Source organism: Myotis lucifugus, unplaced genomic scaffold (assembly GCF_000147115.1).
Source record: "Myotis lucifugus unplaced genomic scaffold, Myoluc2.0 scaffold_405, whole genome shotgun sequence".
Classification (NCBI taxonomy): Eukaryota; Metazoa; Chordata; class Mammalia; order Chiroptera; family Vespertilionidae; genus Myotis; species Myotis lucifugus.
Genome location: NW_005871453.1, coordinates 218414 through 237283, shown reverse-complemented (window position 1 = coordinate 237283; position 18870 = coordinate 218414). Strand labels below are relative to the sequence as shown.

Sequence of the window (18870 nt, the reverse complement as noted above, 5' to 3'; positions counted from 1 at the left end):
AAAAGACAGAGAGCTAGTTATGATAACTGAATAGACAACCTACTTCTCTCTCTCCTCGCTACTCCCTTTCCGTCGTTAGAAAAAAAAATAATAAATACAACATGACAGACTAAGATACAAAAGGACTCTACTACTATCTATTTCTATTTGTCATTTACGTCTACACGCAATTCTCCCCCCCAACTACCTGTTCACCCACTTCACCTTCAACTTCCACTTGATTTCTTAGCAACTGGGGTGTACGGGGGGTCCCAGTACCTAAAGGCTTTCGGGAGCGGGGGTTGTAAAAAAAACATAAAGAGCAGAAATGGGGTCAGAGGTCTCTCAGGCAAAAAAGGAGCCGAGGAGAGGGGAGGGAAGGAGGGAAGGAAGGAAGGAAGGAGGGAAGGAAGGAAGGAAGGAGGGGAAGAAGGAAGGAAGGAGGGAAGGAAGGAAGGAAGGAGGGGAAGAAGGAAGGAAGGAAGGATTATTTATGGAAGCCATAGAGGTGTTTTGAGAGGAAGAACCCCGAGCAGCAGGCAGAGTGAGGTTGGGAGAGTTGGTCAAGTGCTGAGCTGACCCCATGGGATGATGTCGTTGAGAAGTCTTGTCAGGACACAGGCGTCTGAAAGGCCCGGGGTCATGCCTAGAGCAAGCAGTTCTGCCACTACCCATGTTTGTCTTGGGCAGCTCCTTCTCAGGGGTTGGCCAACTTTTTCTGTAAAGAGCCAGAGAGCAAGCATCTCACTTAAAGTGGCCTGCAAACAACCTTTTGAAAATATAAAACCCACCCTTGAATCAAGAGTCTACGGAAATAGGCCATGGGCTGCCCTTGTGACCTGATTAGGCATCATCAGACCACAGTCCTGCCCTCCCCACCCAGCTCAGAAGAGAGACAATCCTGTTTCCCTGTCAGTTTCCCATTCTGATCAGCAGACTCCATGAAGGAGGGCCATGGGGTTGGGGGGTGGGGGGGTAGACAGGGACAGGACTGAGCCCCAGGCCTAAGCCACACCCCAGTGGGCAGAATCTTGAGGGGGATTGTTGAGTGGGAGCAGGTTTCAGGGGAAAAGCCAAACAGGCCAAACATGTGGCTCCTGAAAGGCACTAGTGAACTCTGCACGTGACTTCCAGGAGGCTGTTGGTTTCCCCGCCCCCTCACTTCCGGGCATCAGGCTGATGGACTGATTTCACCTACAAGCAGGGTGACTTCTGGGGGAGAGTGGTGGTTTAGAAGTTGAAGTTTTTCTTGAATGAATGAGTCTCATTTGGAGGAAAGCTGTTCTCCCAGGAAAGCTCTTTGCCCAGGATTCAGCAGGAGCCCAGGTCGGGAAGCCCCCTCATCGGAAATTGGGGGCCTGCACCACCTTTGCTCTTATCCCTGGAACCAACACACAGCACATGCCTGATGGTCACCCAGAGCAGAGTCAGCCACCAGGATTCCACTGTGAATAAATTACCTGTCGCCATTTCTTTTGGGCACACCACAATTGTGGGTTGTGTTTTGTTTTTTTTTTAACTGACAAGTAAATCAAATGTCTCTTCATGCAAAAACAGAAGTATCTCTTTTTTTGTCTTTTAAAATTATCATTACTATTACAGTAACTTGGACCTTAAAAACAAATCATTCTCCTTGTCACAATTTAAATATTTAAAACGGTTTCTTTCCCCTCATTACTCTATTCACATTGTTGTGCCTTGAATTTCCTCTCTCAATTTTTTCCTTGTCTCATGTAATTAACATTTTTCCAACAAAAATGGGAGCATATTTTAGAAAATATTCTATATATATTTAAAATGTAAGACTAACTATATGGTAGAGATCTTCCCCAATAAATAAATTTAGATTGATCTCAATACAAAAATTGCAGCATTATAGTAAATATTGTGTGTGTACTATCTTTTATTCAACAAAGCCCCTGCTGACTGACATCTAAGTTGCTAAGAACTAGTAATAAAAGGAGTTACCTTTCTAACTGGCATGAGACAGTTGTCTATTTATTTGGAAAATAACAAAGAGATTCCTTAATTTACATCAACTATGAAGTGGTTCCAGATTGATTATAGACCTACTAGAAGAAAATACAAGCAAACGTTTGCATAATCTTGGAGTGAAAAGCCTTCTTAATGTAGACTATCCAGAATCTATAAAGGAAAGGCAACCTGTCAGATCTGATGGCATGAAAATTAAAACTTTCTGTGCAACTAAAGGAATTGTATAAAGTTAAGGTGGATGACATACAGAGTTAATTTTTCTAATATACAAAGAGTTTCTTGGAAATAGTATAAAAGAGTAAAAAAAAAACTATAAACAATAGAGAATAAGACAGACTTCCCACAGAGGCAAATCAAATGCAGCAACATACAATTTAAATATAAACTGGTCACAAAAATGCAAACTTTAAGAACAAAGAGCTACTGTCGCCCTCAATTGGGCAATATTTTAGAAAACTGATAACATCTAGTCCGGCCTCTTGAGCTTGTGTTCACATGGGAATCACTCAGAGAACTTCAGACGGAGGCTGCTCCCCAGAGACCAGAGTTTACTTGATTTGGGGTGAGGCCCGGAGTTCTACTTTTTAAAAAGCCCCCTGTGGGATTCTAATGCGCAGGATTTGGACGTTGATAATTTGGGAATGGTTCCCCTAATTTGGAAGGCAGTGCCCTACATTTAGGACAGGTCTGAGGAAAAGGGTTCTCTCAGGGTCTGTGGGTGGGATTGTAAACCATGGCAACTTCCCAGAAAGTAATCTGGCAGAATTTACCAGATACAATTGAGAATGTACATACCCTTTTGATTCAGTAATTCCACCTGAAACCGTGCATCTGAGGGGAACAGACGCAGCACTGCACAGAGATTGGCACGCATGTCCACACTGGGGAGTTTCCTGCGGTGAGAATAGGAAAAACCTGGAGGAAAACAACGGTTGAAAGAGACCGGTCTTTCTAATGCAGCAATGATGGGAATGTACGTACCGATAGGTCCCCGGAATATTGTCAAGTGAAAACTGCCAGTCACAGAGTCATAAAAATAGATCCAATTTTTAAAAAAACACACGCGTGTGCTGTTTGAATAAGAAAATCAAAAGGCACAGAACGGGAACATCACATTGGGAGGCGACAGAGGGGGAGACAGGGAACTGTTCATTTTTCTTTAGAAAACAAGAGAATCTTTTGCAAATCAAATGACTGATTTAAAATAAAACAATTAGCCTTTAAAATAGAAAATACAAAGAAGAGGAAGAAATGGTTTTTCTCCTGTGAATTATTAAAACTTATAACAAAGTAACTAATATACTAGACTAGTGTATTAATAGTTATACAGACTTATATTTTATATTTATAATATTTCCATAATATACATATATACATTCTTTTAATCTATACTCGATAGACAGCAATGGAAAGCTAGATCAGCCGCACAGGATAGTGTCCAGAATAAAAATCCAGGTTTATATGGAAAACTGTTACTTGATGGAGCTGACATTACCAGTCAGTATGTGTGTGTGTGTGAGGGGGTGATGGGGGAATTGCTTATACCACCTGCCATTGTGGCCTACTGGGGGCAGTGAAAGGTCCCGGGATGGGGAACCCGGGCCGGTGGAAGCCTGGAAGGCACTGCTGGAGCCACAATTGGCGCATCGCTGCCAGGGGACGCTGATGCCCCTGACCCGGGCCACACTCGAAGGCCGCCGGCTTGGGTGGACTGCCTGGAGCAGAATGCATCCCTACAGTCACCCTCCATCTGCAAATCCCACAGGGTGGGGGGATCTCTACAGTCACCCTCCATCTGCAAATCCCACGGGGGGTGGGGGGGGTGGGGATCGCTACAGTCACCCTCCATCTGCAAATCCCATGTGGGGGGGATCGCTACAGTCACCCTTCATCTGCAAATCCCACGGGGGGGCTGTGGGGGGCGGGGGTGAGCTGCGCTGGGTGGTTTGAGGGCTAAGGGGGTGGCTGCCTGGAGCTGTCCTGGATGTTGGCAGCGTCACCCTCTGAGCCCAGCAGTTGCCTCAGGAATGTGTCTGGCAGGACATAGCTGGGCTGGGAGGGCACCCCGGGGAGGCCCAAGATGTCTAGTCACCCCAGAGACCAGGTTTCTTCTCCACCGCCCATGGCATCGAACGCAGTCATCTGCACAGCTCACAGAGGACTTTCTTCTCCTCATGTAACTGGGGTTTTCACATTCAGTTACATTCCTGTTCCTGCGCCGGGGAATGGCTAAAAAGAAGAATCGCAAGGCTGATTCATTTCACTATGACCTTCGTATTTTAGAAAGATCAGACCCAACCTGGCTTCCTCGGCTCCCCAGAGAGAGTATTCCTCATCGCCCGGTGTGGTCCAGCTCCCTTAGCCTCCAGGATGCTGCTGCCGCCGCCAATTCATCCGGCTCCGCCTCTGCCCAGCGAAGGACCAGGCCTCTCCCCACAGAGGGCTGCTTGGCAGAGACTGCGGGAGGTGCCCCAACCGACCAGTCACTCCTCTTCCTCATCTGAATGAGGGGTTTCCCTCAAATTCAGGACCCTCTGTGGTACCCCCAAATGGATTCCTCGTGGGTGTGTTAAAACCCGAGGGAGAAGTTAAGGAGAAGCCAGAAACTAAAGAAAAAACAGTTATTGCTTGTGTTTCACTGTCTCTGGGCTACTTTAGGTCTGAGAATTGGCCACAATCACCACAATGTAATATTCAGTTAATAAACCTGAAATGACCACTCCTGGTAAATCCCCCCCCCCCGGTAAACCCCCCCCGCCGCCCCCATCACCCGAATCAACGCCTTGGTGCTGCCGAGGACTACGCTGAGAACCGCCTCGATGCTGGTCAACCCCTCCACCTGTCCGCGTCCGCAGACTAACACCCACTGTAGCATAAACCAGGTGACAGAGACGTTAAAAGGAGAGGAAATTTGCTGACAGAAAGTTGGGGCAGATCTAACAGACTTCATCGCCCTTTTCTCCCCTGAATTAGAAACGGTTTCCGTTTGGTTCCTTTCTAGCCCCCTCATTAGCCTTCATCTCAAGTTTCAGGACATAAATGGTGAAGGAAAATACGGGTGCTTCCGTGTGTCACAGGCCCAGCGAGGCCTGGTTTTCCGGTAACTAGACAGCAAGTGCTGAGTCCTGGCCGAGGCCGGGCTCCTGAGGAGGGTGGGCAGTTCCTGCCCCAGGATGGGCGGCCCGTAAGTACCTGTGATGCGGGTGGATGCTGTTCTTCTGGGCGTTCCTGGATCTACTCAGCGTTTACTCTGAGGGTATTTTATTTCTGCACAGTCCCCCATGGGTGCGTTGGGTGATGGGGATGGCGGGCTGGTGGGCGGGGCAGAGAGCTCCATGGTTGGGCCATCTCAGGCCCGTCCAGCCCAGCTCCTGGGACCCTGCCGAGCAGCTTCATAAATCAACTCTCTCCACCATTTTTTTTTTTTTGCTTTTTAATCACTTATGTGGTTTGTTAATAAAATTTTGTAGCTTTAATTTCTTAATAATTGGCTCCAGGACATAGGCTGTAAATCAGTCTACCCCAAGTTGCCTTTTACAGGAACTCTCAGCACTCAGCTGCTAAATTTCCCATCCAAGCCTTTCTTTCTGTTGTTTTTTTTTAAATATATATTTATATATTTTTATTGATTTTAGAGAGGAAGGGAGAGGGAGAGAGAGAGAGAGAAGCGTCAATGATGAGTGAGAATCATTGATTAGCTGCCCCCTGCATTCCCCCTACTGAAGACCAAGCCCACAACCCAGGCATGGGCCCTGCCTGAGAATCGAACTATGACCTCCTGGATCATAGGTTGACACTCAACCACTGAGCCATCTGACCGGGCCATCCAAGCCTTTCAAAGGCCTGCTTTCTCACTTATTACAAAAATAAGGGAAGCTGTTGCCATCCCATTTTCCAGGAGCTATTCCTGCTCCCTGGCATAGCTCCCCCCCAACATCTTTCACTCCTCTCTGGATTTCTTATTAAGCCACGGCTTTTAGTTTCTGACCCTTTATTTCCCCCTCTTAGCTTTATAGGTTTTTCTGGTTCCTCAGCTTTTCTAACATTTCCTGTTTGCTGGTGGAATCTCATCACCAACATGTTATGAATTCCACCCTTCCCGGTCAGTGGACGGTCTCCTTGCCGTGCCCTTCCTCACCCACTTGGGACATCGCTCCCTATCTGCCGGCCACAGCAGGGCTCCCGACAGTCCTCACTCAGAAATCTGACAGCCTCTTTAGCAGCCATCAGTGTCCCTTTAGCCTCTTAATATTCTCTCAAAGCCCCCATCTCATCCAAGAAGCTTCTCTCTCTCCCTCTCTCTCTCTCTCTCTCTCTCTCTCTCTTTCTCTCTCTCTCTCTTTCTCTCTCCCCCCCTCTCCAAGGCAGCTGCTGGTGCAGGTGAGGGTGCTCCTACATGACCCCGTGTCCTCTCCGCAGTGGGCATTCGAGTATATGGGGGCTCTGGGCTCTGGGCAGAAACCCTTGTCTCTTCTGTGGCTGTCTGTCTTGGTCCTGGCTAGACGGGCCTACTATCATCAGTGGAAAGACATCATCTCATAGCTCCAATGCTTCCACTCACCAGCGATTCCTGCTTTTGTTTTATTCCAATACCCTGTTATTTAAATCTTTGAAAATTGTAATAAAAATGTGCATCATACATCCCACTGAGTGTTGCACAGGGGTTTTTAGGAAGGCACACAGGGACTTGACGCTAAGATTTTTTTTTCAGCCACATTTAACAGTTGCTTCTTTGGGGATGGGGGATGTCGAGTAAGGCAGTTCAGCGATGTGGAGAAGAGAAGGCTCTGGAGTCTCTCTGTGCTGGTCTTTCCCATGACTCGTTATAGAGCGAGTTCGCTCGCAGTGGCAAAAGGTGGCTCTTGAAGGGCTGGACTGCTCAAGAGGCCAGACCGCACATCCCGGGTTTTGGAGCAGAGAAGACAGGAAAGTGAGGAAGAACAAGGCCTGAAGAGTGACCCTCTCAGATGAGGGTACACGGCACCTTTCAAGTCCAATCTCCACCACCGCTTGCAGCCCTCCCAGAAGCAGGAGATAGAAAACATACCACGCACAGGTTTGTTTTCTTTAGAAAAGAGCACAACTCCAGTCTGTTTCCTGGGGGAGACTCCGGGGGAGATAAGAAAGGAGCAACCTGGCAGTAGAAAGCAGAACTCAACTCGGGTGACGGGAAAGTTCAGTGGAGAGAAGTCTTCAGTCCAGTCCAGCAGTGATCAGGAAGGTCTTCCAGGAGGAGGCAGCTTGTGAGTTGTCTTGAGAGGGAGAAGGAGGGGTGTGGTGAGAACAAAAAGATGGAGCAAGAAGGTATGGAGTGGTGCTTTTCTACAGGTAATAGGGCTAAAATCACCACAGGCATCTGTTTAAAATGTAACCTCTGAGGCCGTACCCCAGGGAGTGAATTAGAAGGTCTGCCCAGGGCCCGGGGCTTAAAGAGACACAGGACCTCGAGGTGGGAAGGCGCTCAGGCTACAGCATCATGGAAGCTGTGTAAGGCAGGTCCAGGTAACCGTGAGAAGCTCGGTTTGCTTTACATTCTTGATTTAGAGCAGGACTTATAAATTAAATACCTACAGGAATCAGGCTGGGACACGCACTGAGAGAGGTGGATTGGATGTCAGTGGACATGTACAAAGTGTCTCTTCCTACAGGTCAAGGAGCAGCAGCCACTTTCGTCCAGCAATTACTGCCCTTTAGGAATGGGTACCCAGGACACCAGAGCTTTCCACTTTCAAGAGAAGCCTGACACCTAGGTTTTATATAAATCTTCCTCCTCCCATGATTAAATAGTGGATTAAAATTCCATGAGCACCAAACAATTCCATGAGGGCCACTTAGTTGGCAAGGTCAGAGGGGCAGACCCAAATCTTATTGTCTGTGGATTTGACTGATAGATAAAACATGCAAGAAACTTCATAGGCTGTTGTGTACCCGTGGGATGGAGTGGAGGCTCCATAGGAGGCTCTTCCAGTTGTGCAGAGGGGACAGAAAGGAAAGGAGAGTATGACAGGTGCTGAGAAACAGGAGTTGAGGAGATACGATTGGCTGTGGGAGGAGGATGGCGAGAGGAATCACCTAGAGACTGCTAGGTCTAAATACGTGCTACCTCTAATCATCCTTATTCATGAATGCACGCTTATGCTTGTTTCATTCATTCTGCAAAAAGGTAACTCAGGTTGCATTCTGCTCAACAGGGAAATTTAGAGTCATCTCTTTACGGGAGAAAAAAAAAGCACAGACAAAATATTTTATAGTATCTATAATAAATGCAAAGAAATCAATACAAACAAAACTTGGCTTTAGCAAACTGTACATACATAAATATCTCTTTTTTTACTATAACATTCAACTTTTTTTCACATAAATCCTTCCATGATTTTATTTATTACATCCAGTTTTTCTTTATACTTTTTTAAAAAGTGCCTTTTAGATTTACAGCTTGTGCTTCTAAAGCAAAGGTTAGAATATCATGCCCCAAAGGAAAACAAGGCAAAAGGAAAGCTGCCATATAAGCTCTTCAAAATTGTATGTTACAAGGCTCAGCACTGGTTGGTTGGTAGACCGTTCGATACCAATGTGGCGCTCAGGTGGCGTCATTTAATGAATGGATGGGGCACACCGTGGGAAACTTGCCCAGATGGTGTGCTAAAGTCCTGGCTGTGCATAGAACAGGCCAAAGGCCCAGGACACACGTGTCCAGGGAACGTTGGAGGTACTTCATCTCTTTAGTACTGAGGCTCAGAGTTTCAAACATTTCTTCCACACCTTCTATTTGCTCTCCTTCTGTCATTGTTTATCATCCACCTCCGAAGCCATGATTTGGACACATGGCTAACGCCACCACTCCGAAGGCCTTCGCCAGCATCCAGGTGCTCCTTTTGCTAGTTTGGGTTGGCTTTGGGCTAAACCCTCCTTGCACGACCAGCACCGCTGCAGATGGCATCTGCTTGCTTCAGAGGGGAGGAGGGCCATTCGTGTATCTGAGCATGGGATGGAATGATCGGGCAAAATTGTTGGAGAGGGCACAGCTGTAGTCTTCCTCGGACATTGGTACCAGGCAGGCGAGCCCGATGAGGAGCAGCAGGAGCAGCTGAAGGGGAAGGGCCGCTCTGAGCACTCTGTACAGGAAACCTCGGCCCGACCGAGCTGGCTGAGGCTCAGAAAGGGAGGAATCGGAGCCACCTTTTATGGACCTGAGAGAGGAATCAACAGAAAAAACTCAAATATCTCAAATGTTGGATGGATGCTGCTTTTAGCTCCCTCACCGTCTTGGAAGCTACAGGACCATGCCAAACACAACCCGACCTGGCCGTTAGCCACCCGCCTTCTGCAGTGTGCCCAGGTCATCCCCCCGCCACCCAATGAAGAGATTCTTGGAAACTGTACTGATGAAAAGTTAACATTTAGTCAGTAAACGAAAGGTAACTGAGTTCAAATTCCACCCTTTAATTTGGTAAAACATTTCCCATCAACAAAGATAACTGCTCTATACACATTCTATCAGCATAAATTAAGTTGATCCAGAATAATTAAGATGTGGATGTTTGATGCAGTATATTTTTGGGTTAAGACTACCAGGAGCACTGGTAGCCAGAATTAGTTGCTGTTAGAATCACTTGAAGTATCCCGTCTAGTCCTCCCAGATGTGCCAAACTCCATGCAGCGAGGAGAACAGTCCCAATCATTTTGCACAGACCCATAAAGCACAACTAATCTGAGTACCCTGGTTTCATCTTGCACTGACTCAGCACTGACTCAGCATCTGTCCCTGGCATCAGTGGGTTCTGACGCTGTGTGAACAAGGATGGCAATAGAGTGGGTGTACAGAACACTGGTGTTGAATGACTTAGAATCTAGGCTGATCCTATTTTTTATCAGCTGTGACTTTGGGAAACAGACACAATTTTTCTGAGGACAGATGGTCATTTTGTAGGCTCCTTCTACTCAAAGTTCTATGTTTTCCTGTCTACATTTATATCTTCCTATCTACTAAACTGTGCATTTGAGATTAAGCATGAATTCCACATTTCATAAGAAAGACTGCCTGAAAAACATTGAATGTGGAAGTAGGTTCTGGGTGGGGGCAGAGGGGGCACCGTTTTTTTTGTGTGTGTGCGTGAGCATCCTTTAATATTTTGTTTGGTTACTTGTGGAAAGATGAAGAGAGAAATATTATTAAAAAGAGACATTTTGCATACACACATACACACAAACACACAATATTGTAGGAGCAAAAAGACTAGGTATGCTGACAAAACACATTCCCCCACCTAGTAAAAATTCCCTAGTGGCAGTAATATCACTAAGGATAAGGACAATGAATATGAGGCCACTGCAGAAATATGAAGGTATGAAAACTGTATTGGTTACTTCGTATGCTTTTCTAAGAAAACACTAAGTTTCCAGCTGGACTACTCAAAACTCTTTTATTAAAACCATCAAAGAAATATGAGAGGCAAACAGACCAGGCCTCTGGAAGCCCCTAGGAGCATGTGGCCCACTGTGTCTTCAGCAAATGTAATGAAAGAAATGTCATTGGCCAGAATTGGGACTCTGTTTCTTTTCTGAAGACTACAACTAATGGCTGTGTAACCTTGAACAACTCACTTTATCCCTAAATGCCAACCTCTTACTCAACCCCTTCAAGTTAGACTAGATGGCCTTCCAACTTGAAAGTTCCATGTTTTATACATTGGATGTCTTCTACTAATTAGTCAGTGTAAATAGTAGGCCAACTAAGAGGCCACAAGAGTTCAATCACCATCTAGTGGTCAAACTGATTAACCATCGTTATTTTAAGACCAATGAGTTATTCCTAATGAGCTAAATAGAAAATTTGTATATTTTGTGAAATACAGTAGAGGGTAAAAGAACAATGGCACATGCCTACTAATGGAAGGGTAAAATGGGAAATTCTTGAGTTTTCTAATTATAAAATATTCATATTGAGAGAAGGCCTTATACAGTATATAACCCATCTTCTAATTTGTAGATATTGGTAAGGATAATTAACATTTTTCTAATTGCTAGGCAATGTACTAAGCATTTATCTTGGGTTCTCTCATGTAATCCCCAGAATAGTCCTCAATGTGCTTGTTATCTTCATTCTATAGATGAAGAAAAGGAGGCTCAGAGAGGGGAAGTAACCAGTGACTTACAGCTTGCAAGTGGCAGAATTAAGATTTCAACCCTAGGATTTTAACTTCCAGAATTTGGACTCTCTAGAGAAGGTAAATGACTTGCCCCAGATCCCAGGATTAAAGGCAGAGATCCAGCAGGAACTGAGTCCCAATATCCCTGCCTCCCATACTCACAGCAACATTTTGTTCCCTGACATTGATGAAGGTCATCTGGGTTATATTACTTTACAGGTATCTTACATGTATTAAAAAAAAGAGAAAAATATTCGTGTCCTCAAATGTTTGGAAGTTAGTGGTTTCTTCATGTTGAAAATAAATGCCTCCAATCCTGGGGGCTCACAGTATTACATGGATCATCAAGTTAGCACATGCACAGGGGGACATTTCATGTTCAGACAGTTGCATAATCTTGGCCAAGCAGCACAGTCTCTGTTCTGGCCTTCAGTTTTCTTATTTGCAAAGCGAAAGGTTGCATTAATATCCTAAAATCTCTTTGGCTCTGTCAGTTCAAGATTCAATGGTTTGCCTTAAAGTGTCTTAAGAAGGATGGGATATTTGCCCATGAATTCTGGGTTGAATTTTTCTTCAAAATACCTTTTCCTTTTCTCTTACAATGTGCCCTCCCCATCAGTCACTGGAGGAGTTATAACTGAAGCACAAAAGAGAGCTTCACATTTCCTCACCACTCAACATTTAAATAAAATGAGAAAGATTTCTGACTTCTCTTCTTGAGGAAGCATGTAAGGACATTAGTGATGGTTATATGTATGCATATAATTGACAATACAATCGGACTGACAGAGCTGAATAGCCCTTCCTTGTCAATGATTAGCTTAAGCCAAAGATCAAGATCAAAACAGAGGGTGCCCATTGATGAGTCCACCCCTGAGAACAAGAGGAAAGGTCACCATTTTTGCAATGTGGGCTCACATGTTATAGCGTCTGTTGAAGGACATGGCACATTTAACAGCATCAGAGCATTCCTTATTAAACTTTAATTACCACGTGCTTCTAATGCTGAAGAATACCCACCTAAGGAGGGGTGATGAGCTGAGACAGGGACAGAGAGAACTCACAGTCCTTAGTGAGCTTCCATGCAGTTGACTGCTCTCGGAAATGCCTGATTTATCTGCTGAGAAACATGTCATCCCCTGGGAGCAATGACCAGGGTTTCAACTTTAATGCCCAAAGTCTTAGAGCTGCGGGTACCATCAGGTTAATGACACCAGGGTTAAAGGGTACTATGAATATTTAGCCATTGACCTAAAATCACCTCTATTTCAAGAGTCTTGGGGAACTTGACAAGGGAAAGAAAAAAGACACTAGTCACTCATCTCTCTCCAGTGGCCTGTTACATAAACAGGCGCCAGTCGAGAGTGTATCTATAAAGGAAAAATCAAATGTGTGACCTTATTCAAGGGAGTTAATCATAAGAGATATTCCAGATAATTCAGCCCAGCAAAAACGTGTTCATTCTCATAACTAAATACTTGTTTTATTATTTTTCTCATTAAAATTTCTGGGTAAACAGTTGCCCAGATGTTGTTTCCTCTCTTTCCCCTAAACACATACAGTTGTGAAAAAGGATGGTAGGGGAGGAAGTCATACATCACCACACACCACACACAAGAAAGCATGATCAAGAGATGCTGGCACCTGACCAGTATGCACAAGAGTACGGCTCCTCTCAAACTTCTACACAGTGAAGGGAAATAAAACGGGTTAATTCTGTGCATACATCACTCAAACACAGAAGAAGCTTGCAACTCATTCTGTTACTTGTCAGCTAACCCTGGCAGGATAGTAACAGGAATTTACTGTGAGGGATTATCTAGCTTGTCTATGATCTTCTTGCCTACCCTTGTGTGCATGGTCTTTGTTCCCTGGACACGTGGTTCGGCACACACACTTCCAGAATCAGTTCAGGATTTCAGCCTCCTCTTATTCCAAAAGGAGCATTCTGCCTAGTAGCCTAAGCCCTGGAATCCTTTCAAGTTCTATCCGCCAGCAGCCCTGCGCTAGAGTGCAGTGGTTAACAAGATAGAATCCCCCAGAGTCAGGTAGACATGGGTTCAAACCTAAATCTTCATGCCTCTAATCCTCTGTGTCCTTGTCTGTAAATCTGAGACTACAGCCATGTCATGAGGTTGGTGTGAGGGTTAAATGAGATAACGGGTATCTCATGCTTTATGTGGTGCTTAGAACACATTAATGCTAAATAAGTGTCATCAATGTATTATTATCTGTACTATGAAAGCAAGGGTGTGCTGACTCACACCCTCAGAGGTTGGCTGGATTTAGCCTTTTCTCCCAGGAACATTCCTGATTTCCCAGAAGTGCTTTCAAGGATGTACTGTTTCCCAAAGTGCCCGGAAAACACTGGGGATGCGCGCCTCAGGTCTTATAAAGGCAACTAGTTGGAGCCTTACCCTATAGCTGTCCTCAGCCCTGGCTGGGGCCTGGCCTACAGGCAAGGCTGCTGTAGGCTGAAGCTATTTGAATGTTTTGAATAAATAGGTCCCCAGGCTGGAGTCTGGAGGAAAAGACTTAAAAACAATTTTTCACAAGAAACTGAATAGTGTTTTCAGGCAAGCCCTGCTGTACGGGGCAAAAGCCCACTGTGCTGGCCCCACGAAATCTGGCTGCCTTGCACATACTTTAAAATGAGGCGCGTTTTCCCCTCCTTTGCAGTGTTTCAGCCAGTTATTTGCCACTTCTCCCTGGGTCCTAGTTCTTGTGAGGAAGGTGCCAGAGACCAGAGGTGCCCTGGCAATTTTTCATTTCACAATTCAAAGCTTTGGAATGAAGTCACCAATTCACTCTATCCAGACTACAGAGGAATTATTCCTTTGCTTTGCTGGAAATTGGAGTAAAATCTTCCCATCTGTCAATTTCAATGATCGGCAGTTGAGTTGAGAAGTCTTATTGGAGATCAGGTTAGATCATTTCAAGTCCACGTGGAAGAAAAGTACCAGGTGGACCATCAACAGCATTGCTTCAAGAGCATGCTTCTTAAATATATTTGATCTCAAAAATAATGAACAGTTATTACAAATGTATGCCCAAACATTTTCCAAAGGCTTATCCTTTGAAGAAGTCTTGGGGAGCTTCTTGTAATTGATTTAGGGAATCTCTTCATTCTGACACCTTGCAGGTCTGTTAATGGCAGGGACCATATTGTATTAATTTTGTAGGCCCAGGGCCTAAACATAGTAGCATTAATCCATATGTAGGCTTAGAATATTTTTAAGAAGACGCAGAACAGTGTCTTCCATAAAATCAAACTGAAAATTACAGCAAGCATGCAACTGACATTATTAATATCTACTTTAAACCCAAAGAATATAAGAGCGTCTCCCTTCAAACTAATAAGCAGTTTCTTCCAATTCAGCCTCTCCTCTCTTCCAGGAAGAAGACACGTTGGTTGAACATGTTCCCACTGCAGATGGCTGGGGTCAAGACGCTAACCCGTGTGTGCTTCTGCAATAACCTTTCCAATTTGCTGGAGCAGTGCAAGATCAAACACAGGGTGCTCTCAGGCCTCGGTGTCAGGGAACACCGTGACACCTGGATTGCGAGTGGAGTTCATTCCTTCCCAGCAGACTCCACATTTCAATGTCAGGGTTGGGCACACCCCACTCAGAGGGGCCAAGGAGCTAAGAAGTCCGAGAATGCTCAGCATGTTCCACCACAACCTGTCTGGCAAGGTGCTTGGTGAAGTTTGCCATTCAGGCGAAGGATCCCAGGCCCCCTGAGTAGCAAAGTGAACCTTGTGCTGTGTGCTCAGAGAGATGTTAATAAACAGCGCTGGGCAGAGCAGAGCCGAAAGGTGCCTTGGGGATGCCACCGCGAGAATGTGGCTGTCCCAGCCGCAAAGCCCTGTGAGGAGACACGGCGTAGCCCTGGCTGCCCTAGAACCAGGCCTTGGACATTTTCAGAAAACCTGCATGGTTGTCTGGAATAACTGAGGGAGCAGATGGAAGCGATATTTGGAAACCCGCAGGTGGTTGCTATGGGTGGTGTTTAATAACATAAGTGCTTTCCCCCTTCTCATTACCATCACTTATGCCAAGCCAAGAATTGGTCTCTGGTATCCTAAAAGGATGCTGCGGGGCTCCCATAGCAATATGCTCATGGCACGGTGGCAATTTAAGTGGAGAAGACGGACCATATAAAACAATGATCTGTCTATAGCATGGTGGTTTTTATTGTTGGGGCCTAAAAAACCATCAGGGCACCTGAGGAAGTCCATCATACCCTCCATTCACATTTCATTATTGATATTTTGTTATGGGCCATCCCCCCTCAAATGGTCTCCAAACCAAATCAAAGGGCAAGAAAAAAACAAAAAAACATAGTAAAGGGACGCTTAAACCCAGAAAGCACACCCAAATGCATTCTGCATTCATTTAGCCGAGTGGGAACGACCAAAGGAAACAGCCATTCTCTTCCGTTCCTGGCTGGAAAGCCACGACTATTCCCAGGAGTTGTCTATGGCTCCACATGTCCTCCTCCCCCGCCCTCCTCCCAGGAATGTTGATCCCAGCTCAGTGGGGCTGAGTTTCCAGGGGGACAAACTACTCTAACACTGAACTGCTTGGGACGGGAATGAAAAGTCAGCTCTGAGGACAGTGTTTCTATGCAGACAGCTGTCTGGGGAAGCGGGCGCTGACTAGTGAAGGGGCAGGGAGCACAGACATCACACCAGCAACGAAGCAGGCAAAGCACCGCTAGCTGCAGACACAGGGACTGCTGGGGGCGGGTGTGAAGCACAGGGTGGCGGCGGTGAGTGGGCTCTGGGCAGGGGCCCGCCCGGGGGGCGCTGGGCAGGAGGGTGAGTGACTGAGTGTGCTGGGTGCGTGAAGAGAAATTTCGGGAGAAGCAGAAGAGAGAAGGTGCTTATAAATGTTAAATAACACTGAATTCGGACTTGCCATTTGGAGAATCCCAAACCCACAATCTGGATAAAACATGAAAAGAAAAGAAAAAGCCGGGGGTGTTAGTAGATTTTATTCAGATGTGTGGGTTTCCGGGAATGGTAAAATAATTCATTGATCGATTACCTGTCTTATTGTAAAATCTAGAAAGAAAGAGGATGATAAAAGTCTGCCACCACTCGAACAGCAGCTATGTTATGGGACGTATCGAATTCTAGGTGCACACAGGATACCACTGGATGAAAAGTTCCAGATGGCCTATGTAGTGTTAATCCCAATTTTGGTGGGGTCCAAATATTTCATGCTCTGAGATTCACTTGCATTTTCCACGTAGAAAAGTCTCTTCCAATTTATTCTGAAAGGGTGTGCACTGAAATGAGTAATTTCTCAACTGCCCCAAGGCACACCCGAGAGAGGCCTATCAACACCATGGGCAATTTTCATCATCCTCTTGCAGTTCTAGAACAGTGTGGAAACCAGGAGAATAAGGTACCTGCTATGTGGACTGTTGACAGAGGGTCCAGGCTGTGAGAGACTACATTTGCCTCGTGGCTGTTTGCAATGAACAGGGGGTAAAGAAAGAAGAATGTTCAGTCCAGGCAAATAAAGACAAGCTACTGATGAAAATTAAACTAAAAATGCAGCAAAGGAAAAAACAAATCAAACGAAATGATCGGTACCCATGATTAAGGAAACTGGCTTTTCTTTTGCGGAAGAAACGAGATAAATTTACATCGATGTTATTGGTCATCGAAGGGACATAAATTGTGGTTGGGAAGTCCACACCACAGTGGGCATATTTTCTCCTCCCACGTTTCATGGTAGAAACTAAAGTGACCATATGCTAGCCAAGCATCTCTGTAAACTTACAATAAAAATAAAGTTCAGCCCTGGCTGGTGTGGCTTAGTTGGGCGTCGTCCCACCCACCTAATGGTTGCTGGTTCAATTCCCGGTCAGGGCACAGGCCCACGTTGCGGGATCAATCCCCAGTAGGGGGCGTGCAGGAGGCAGCCAATCAATGCTTCTCTCTCTCTCCCTCTCCTTTCCTCCCTCTCTAAAATTAATAAAAACATATTTTTAAAAATAATCATAAAGTTCAATATAGCATGCCACAACATATTTTTCATATCTTCTGGAACACCAAAATAGTACCAAAATTCTTGGTAGATACAAAAAATAGTAACAACGGTAATAGGAAATTGTTCTTCATAAAGTGATGAAGACCCAACAATTTAAAGACTCAAGTTACATAAAGACTAAAATTTGAATTGAAAAGCCAGTATTCCTTCACATTCTTAAACTAGGATCTATGGGAAACTAGTGAATGTAGTAAGAAAAAAAAATCCTAAACAAAGGTCATAACATTTATCAGCATAGAACTTAAGTGTTTATCACAACAAAAATTACAAATTAATGCTTCTAAAAACTAAGGACAATGGAATGATAATAAAAATGAATATAATCATAAAGCAGGACAAAAAAATAACAAAAACAAGCTTCTAATTACACAGAGAAATCAAGGTATAGAGTGTAGCAGGGGCTGACTGTGCTTCTGTGTGCCAGTGCGGCAGCCCCCACGGGCCTTGTGGGTGAGTCACCCTACGCTGTTGCCATTTGGGGGGCCGCACAGTCACTGAAAACCTTCAGGACCACTCAGGAGCTTCCTTGCTTGAGAGTCAACAGATCCTCCACTTATCTTATCCATTCCATGGCCTCACGGGCTCCTTCGCCCACCTCTGGCGGAGGCACCCTTTTCGGTGGAACCTGGTTTTTTAGGTGGGCGGTGGCAGTGGTGGTTTGAAGGGAGGAGCCACCAAAGGGACCAGGGAACATCATTCTAGAGATGGCCCTTGGAGCAAGAAAAATAATGTGTCTCCCTGCACACCAACCCCACATGGAGCCCTGATTCTTTGGAAAAACAGAACCGCTCTTTTCCGTTCCTGAGCGCAGGTGATGAGGGCACGTGGCAGGGTTGAGGAAACAGCGCTACACTGGGTCACTGAGTGACACCCTCGTCTGTATGGGGATCCCTGCTTTGTCGGGGGGGAGACCCTGTGGACCCTGGTGGGTACAGATACTGTCACTCTCCAGTGCCCCTTCCCATGGGCCAACGACCAGCAGAAAGTTACCGTTCTCTGTCTGTTTGGGGTGCTTCTCCCTGATGTAGGACTCAGAGATCCCGAGGTGTCCAGTTCATCAGCAGAAGACCAGGAGGACAGATCCTACGGAGGAAATAGATTCTTTTGATGACTCCACGTCCCAGAGCCAGATGGCTCTATAACACACAATGTGCTTCCTATCCCATCCCCATCCATCCCCCATATAAATCAAGCCATTCATTCCTTGGGAAAAGTAGAATCCGACAACTACAGGAAGATCGGGACCTAGGTCTTCTTGTGTATTGGGCTTTCCTGGCTGTTTGTCCCTTTTAGAAAATACAGCTACAGGGTTATTCTTACTGTGTCACTCGTAGATTTATTATTTCTCAGTGACATGGATATAAGTGAGTCTAAGTGCAGGAGGGGAAGGAATCTGCCTTAGAGCTACAGGTCACTCAGGCCAGAGAGACCAATTCGTTTGAGTTAGAAACGAAAGTCTCCCAGGAGCCTTTGAGCATCAGAGAAAACGTGTCGCTTCCAGCACTGCTGTTGCTTGTAGTAGGCTGTTCTTTGACATTCTGAACTGAGGGCACAGTGTTTGTGTGCTCATACAGTATTTCACAGCGGAATGAAGTTTTATCAGGCACCTCTGCAGCTGCAAATGCTCTTCTCCAAACCAATACCACTCATGATGTAGCAGACCGAAGGAAAAAATAACACAA

At 45.5% G+C, this 18870-nt stretch overlaps 1 protein-coding gene across 1 annotated transcript in view; it reads right to left on the bottom strand.

The window, feature by feature from the left end:
• Window positions 1–8215: 8215 nt before the first annotated feature.
• The window catches only part of LOC106699440 (nesprin-1-like), a 64722-nt gene continuing 54067 nt past the window's right edge, over window positions 8216–18870 (bottom strand). The window contains 3 exon segments of the mRNA XM_023743645.1: window positions 8216–9164; window positions 16542–16600; window positions 18179–18271. Of these exon segments, the coding sequence (XP_023599413.1) occupies window positions 8924–9164; window positions 16542–16600; window positions 18179–18271 (393 nt within the window). The 3' untranslated portion in view covers window positions 8216–8923.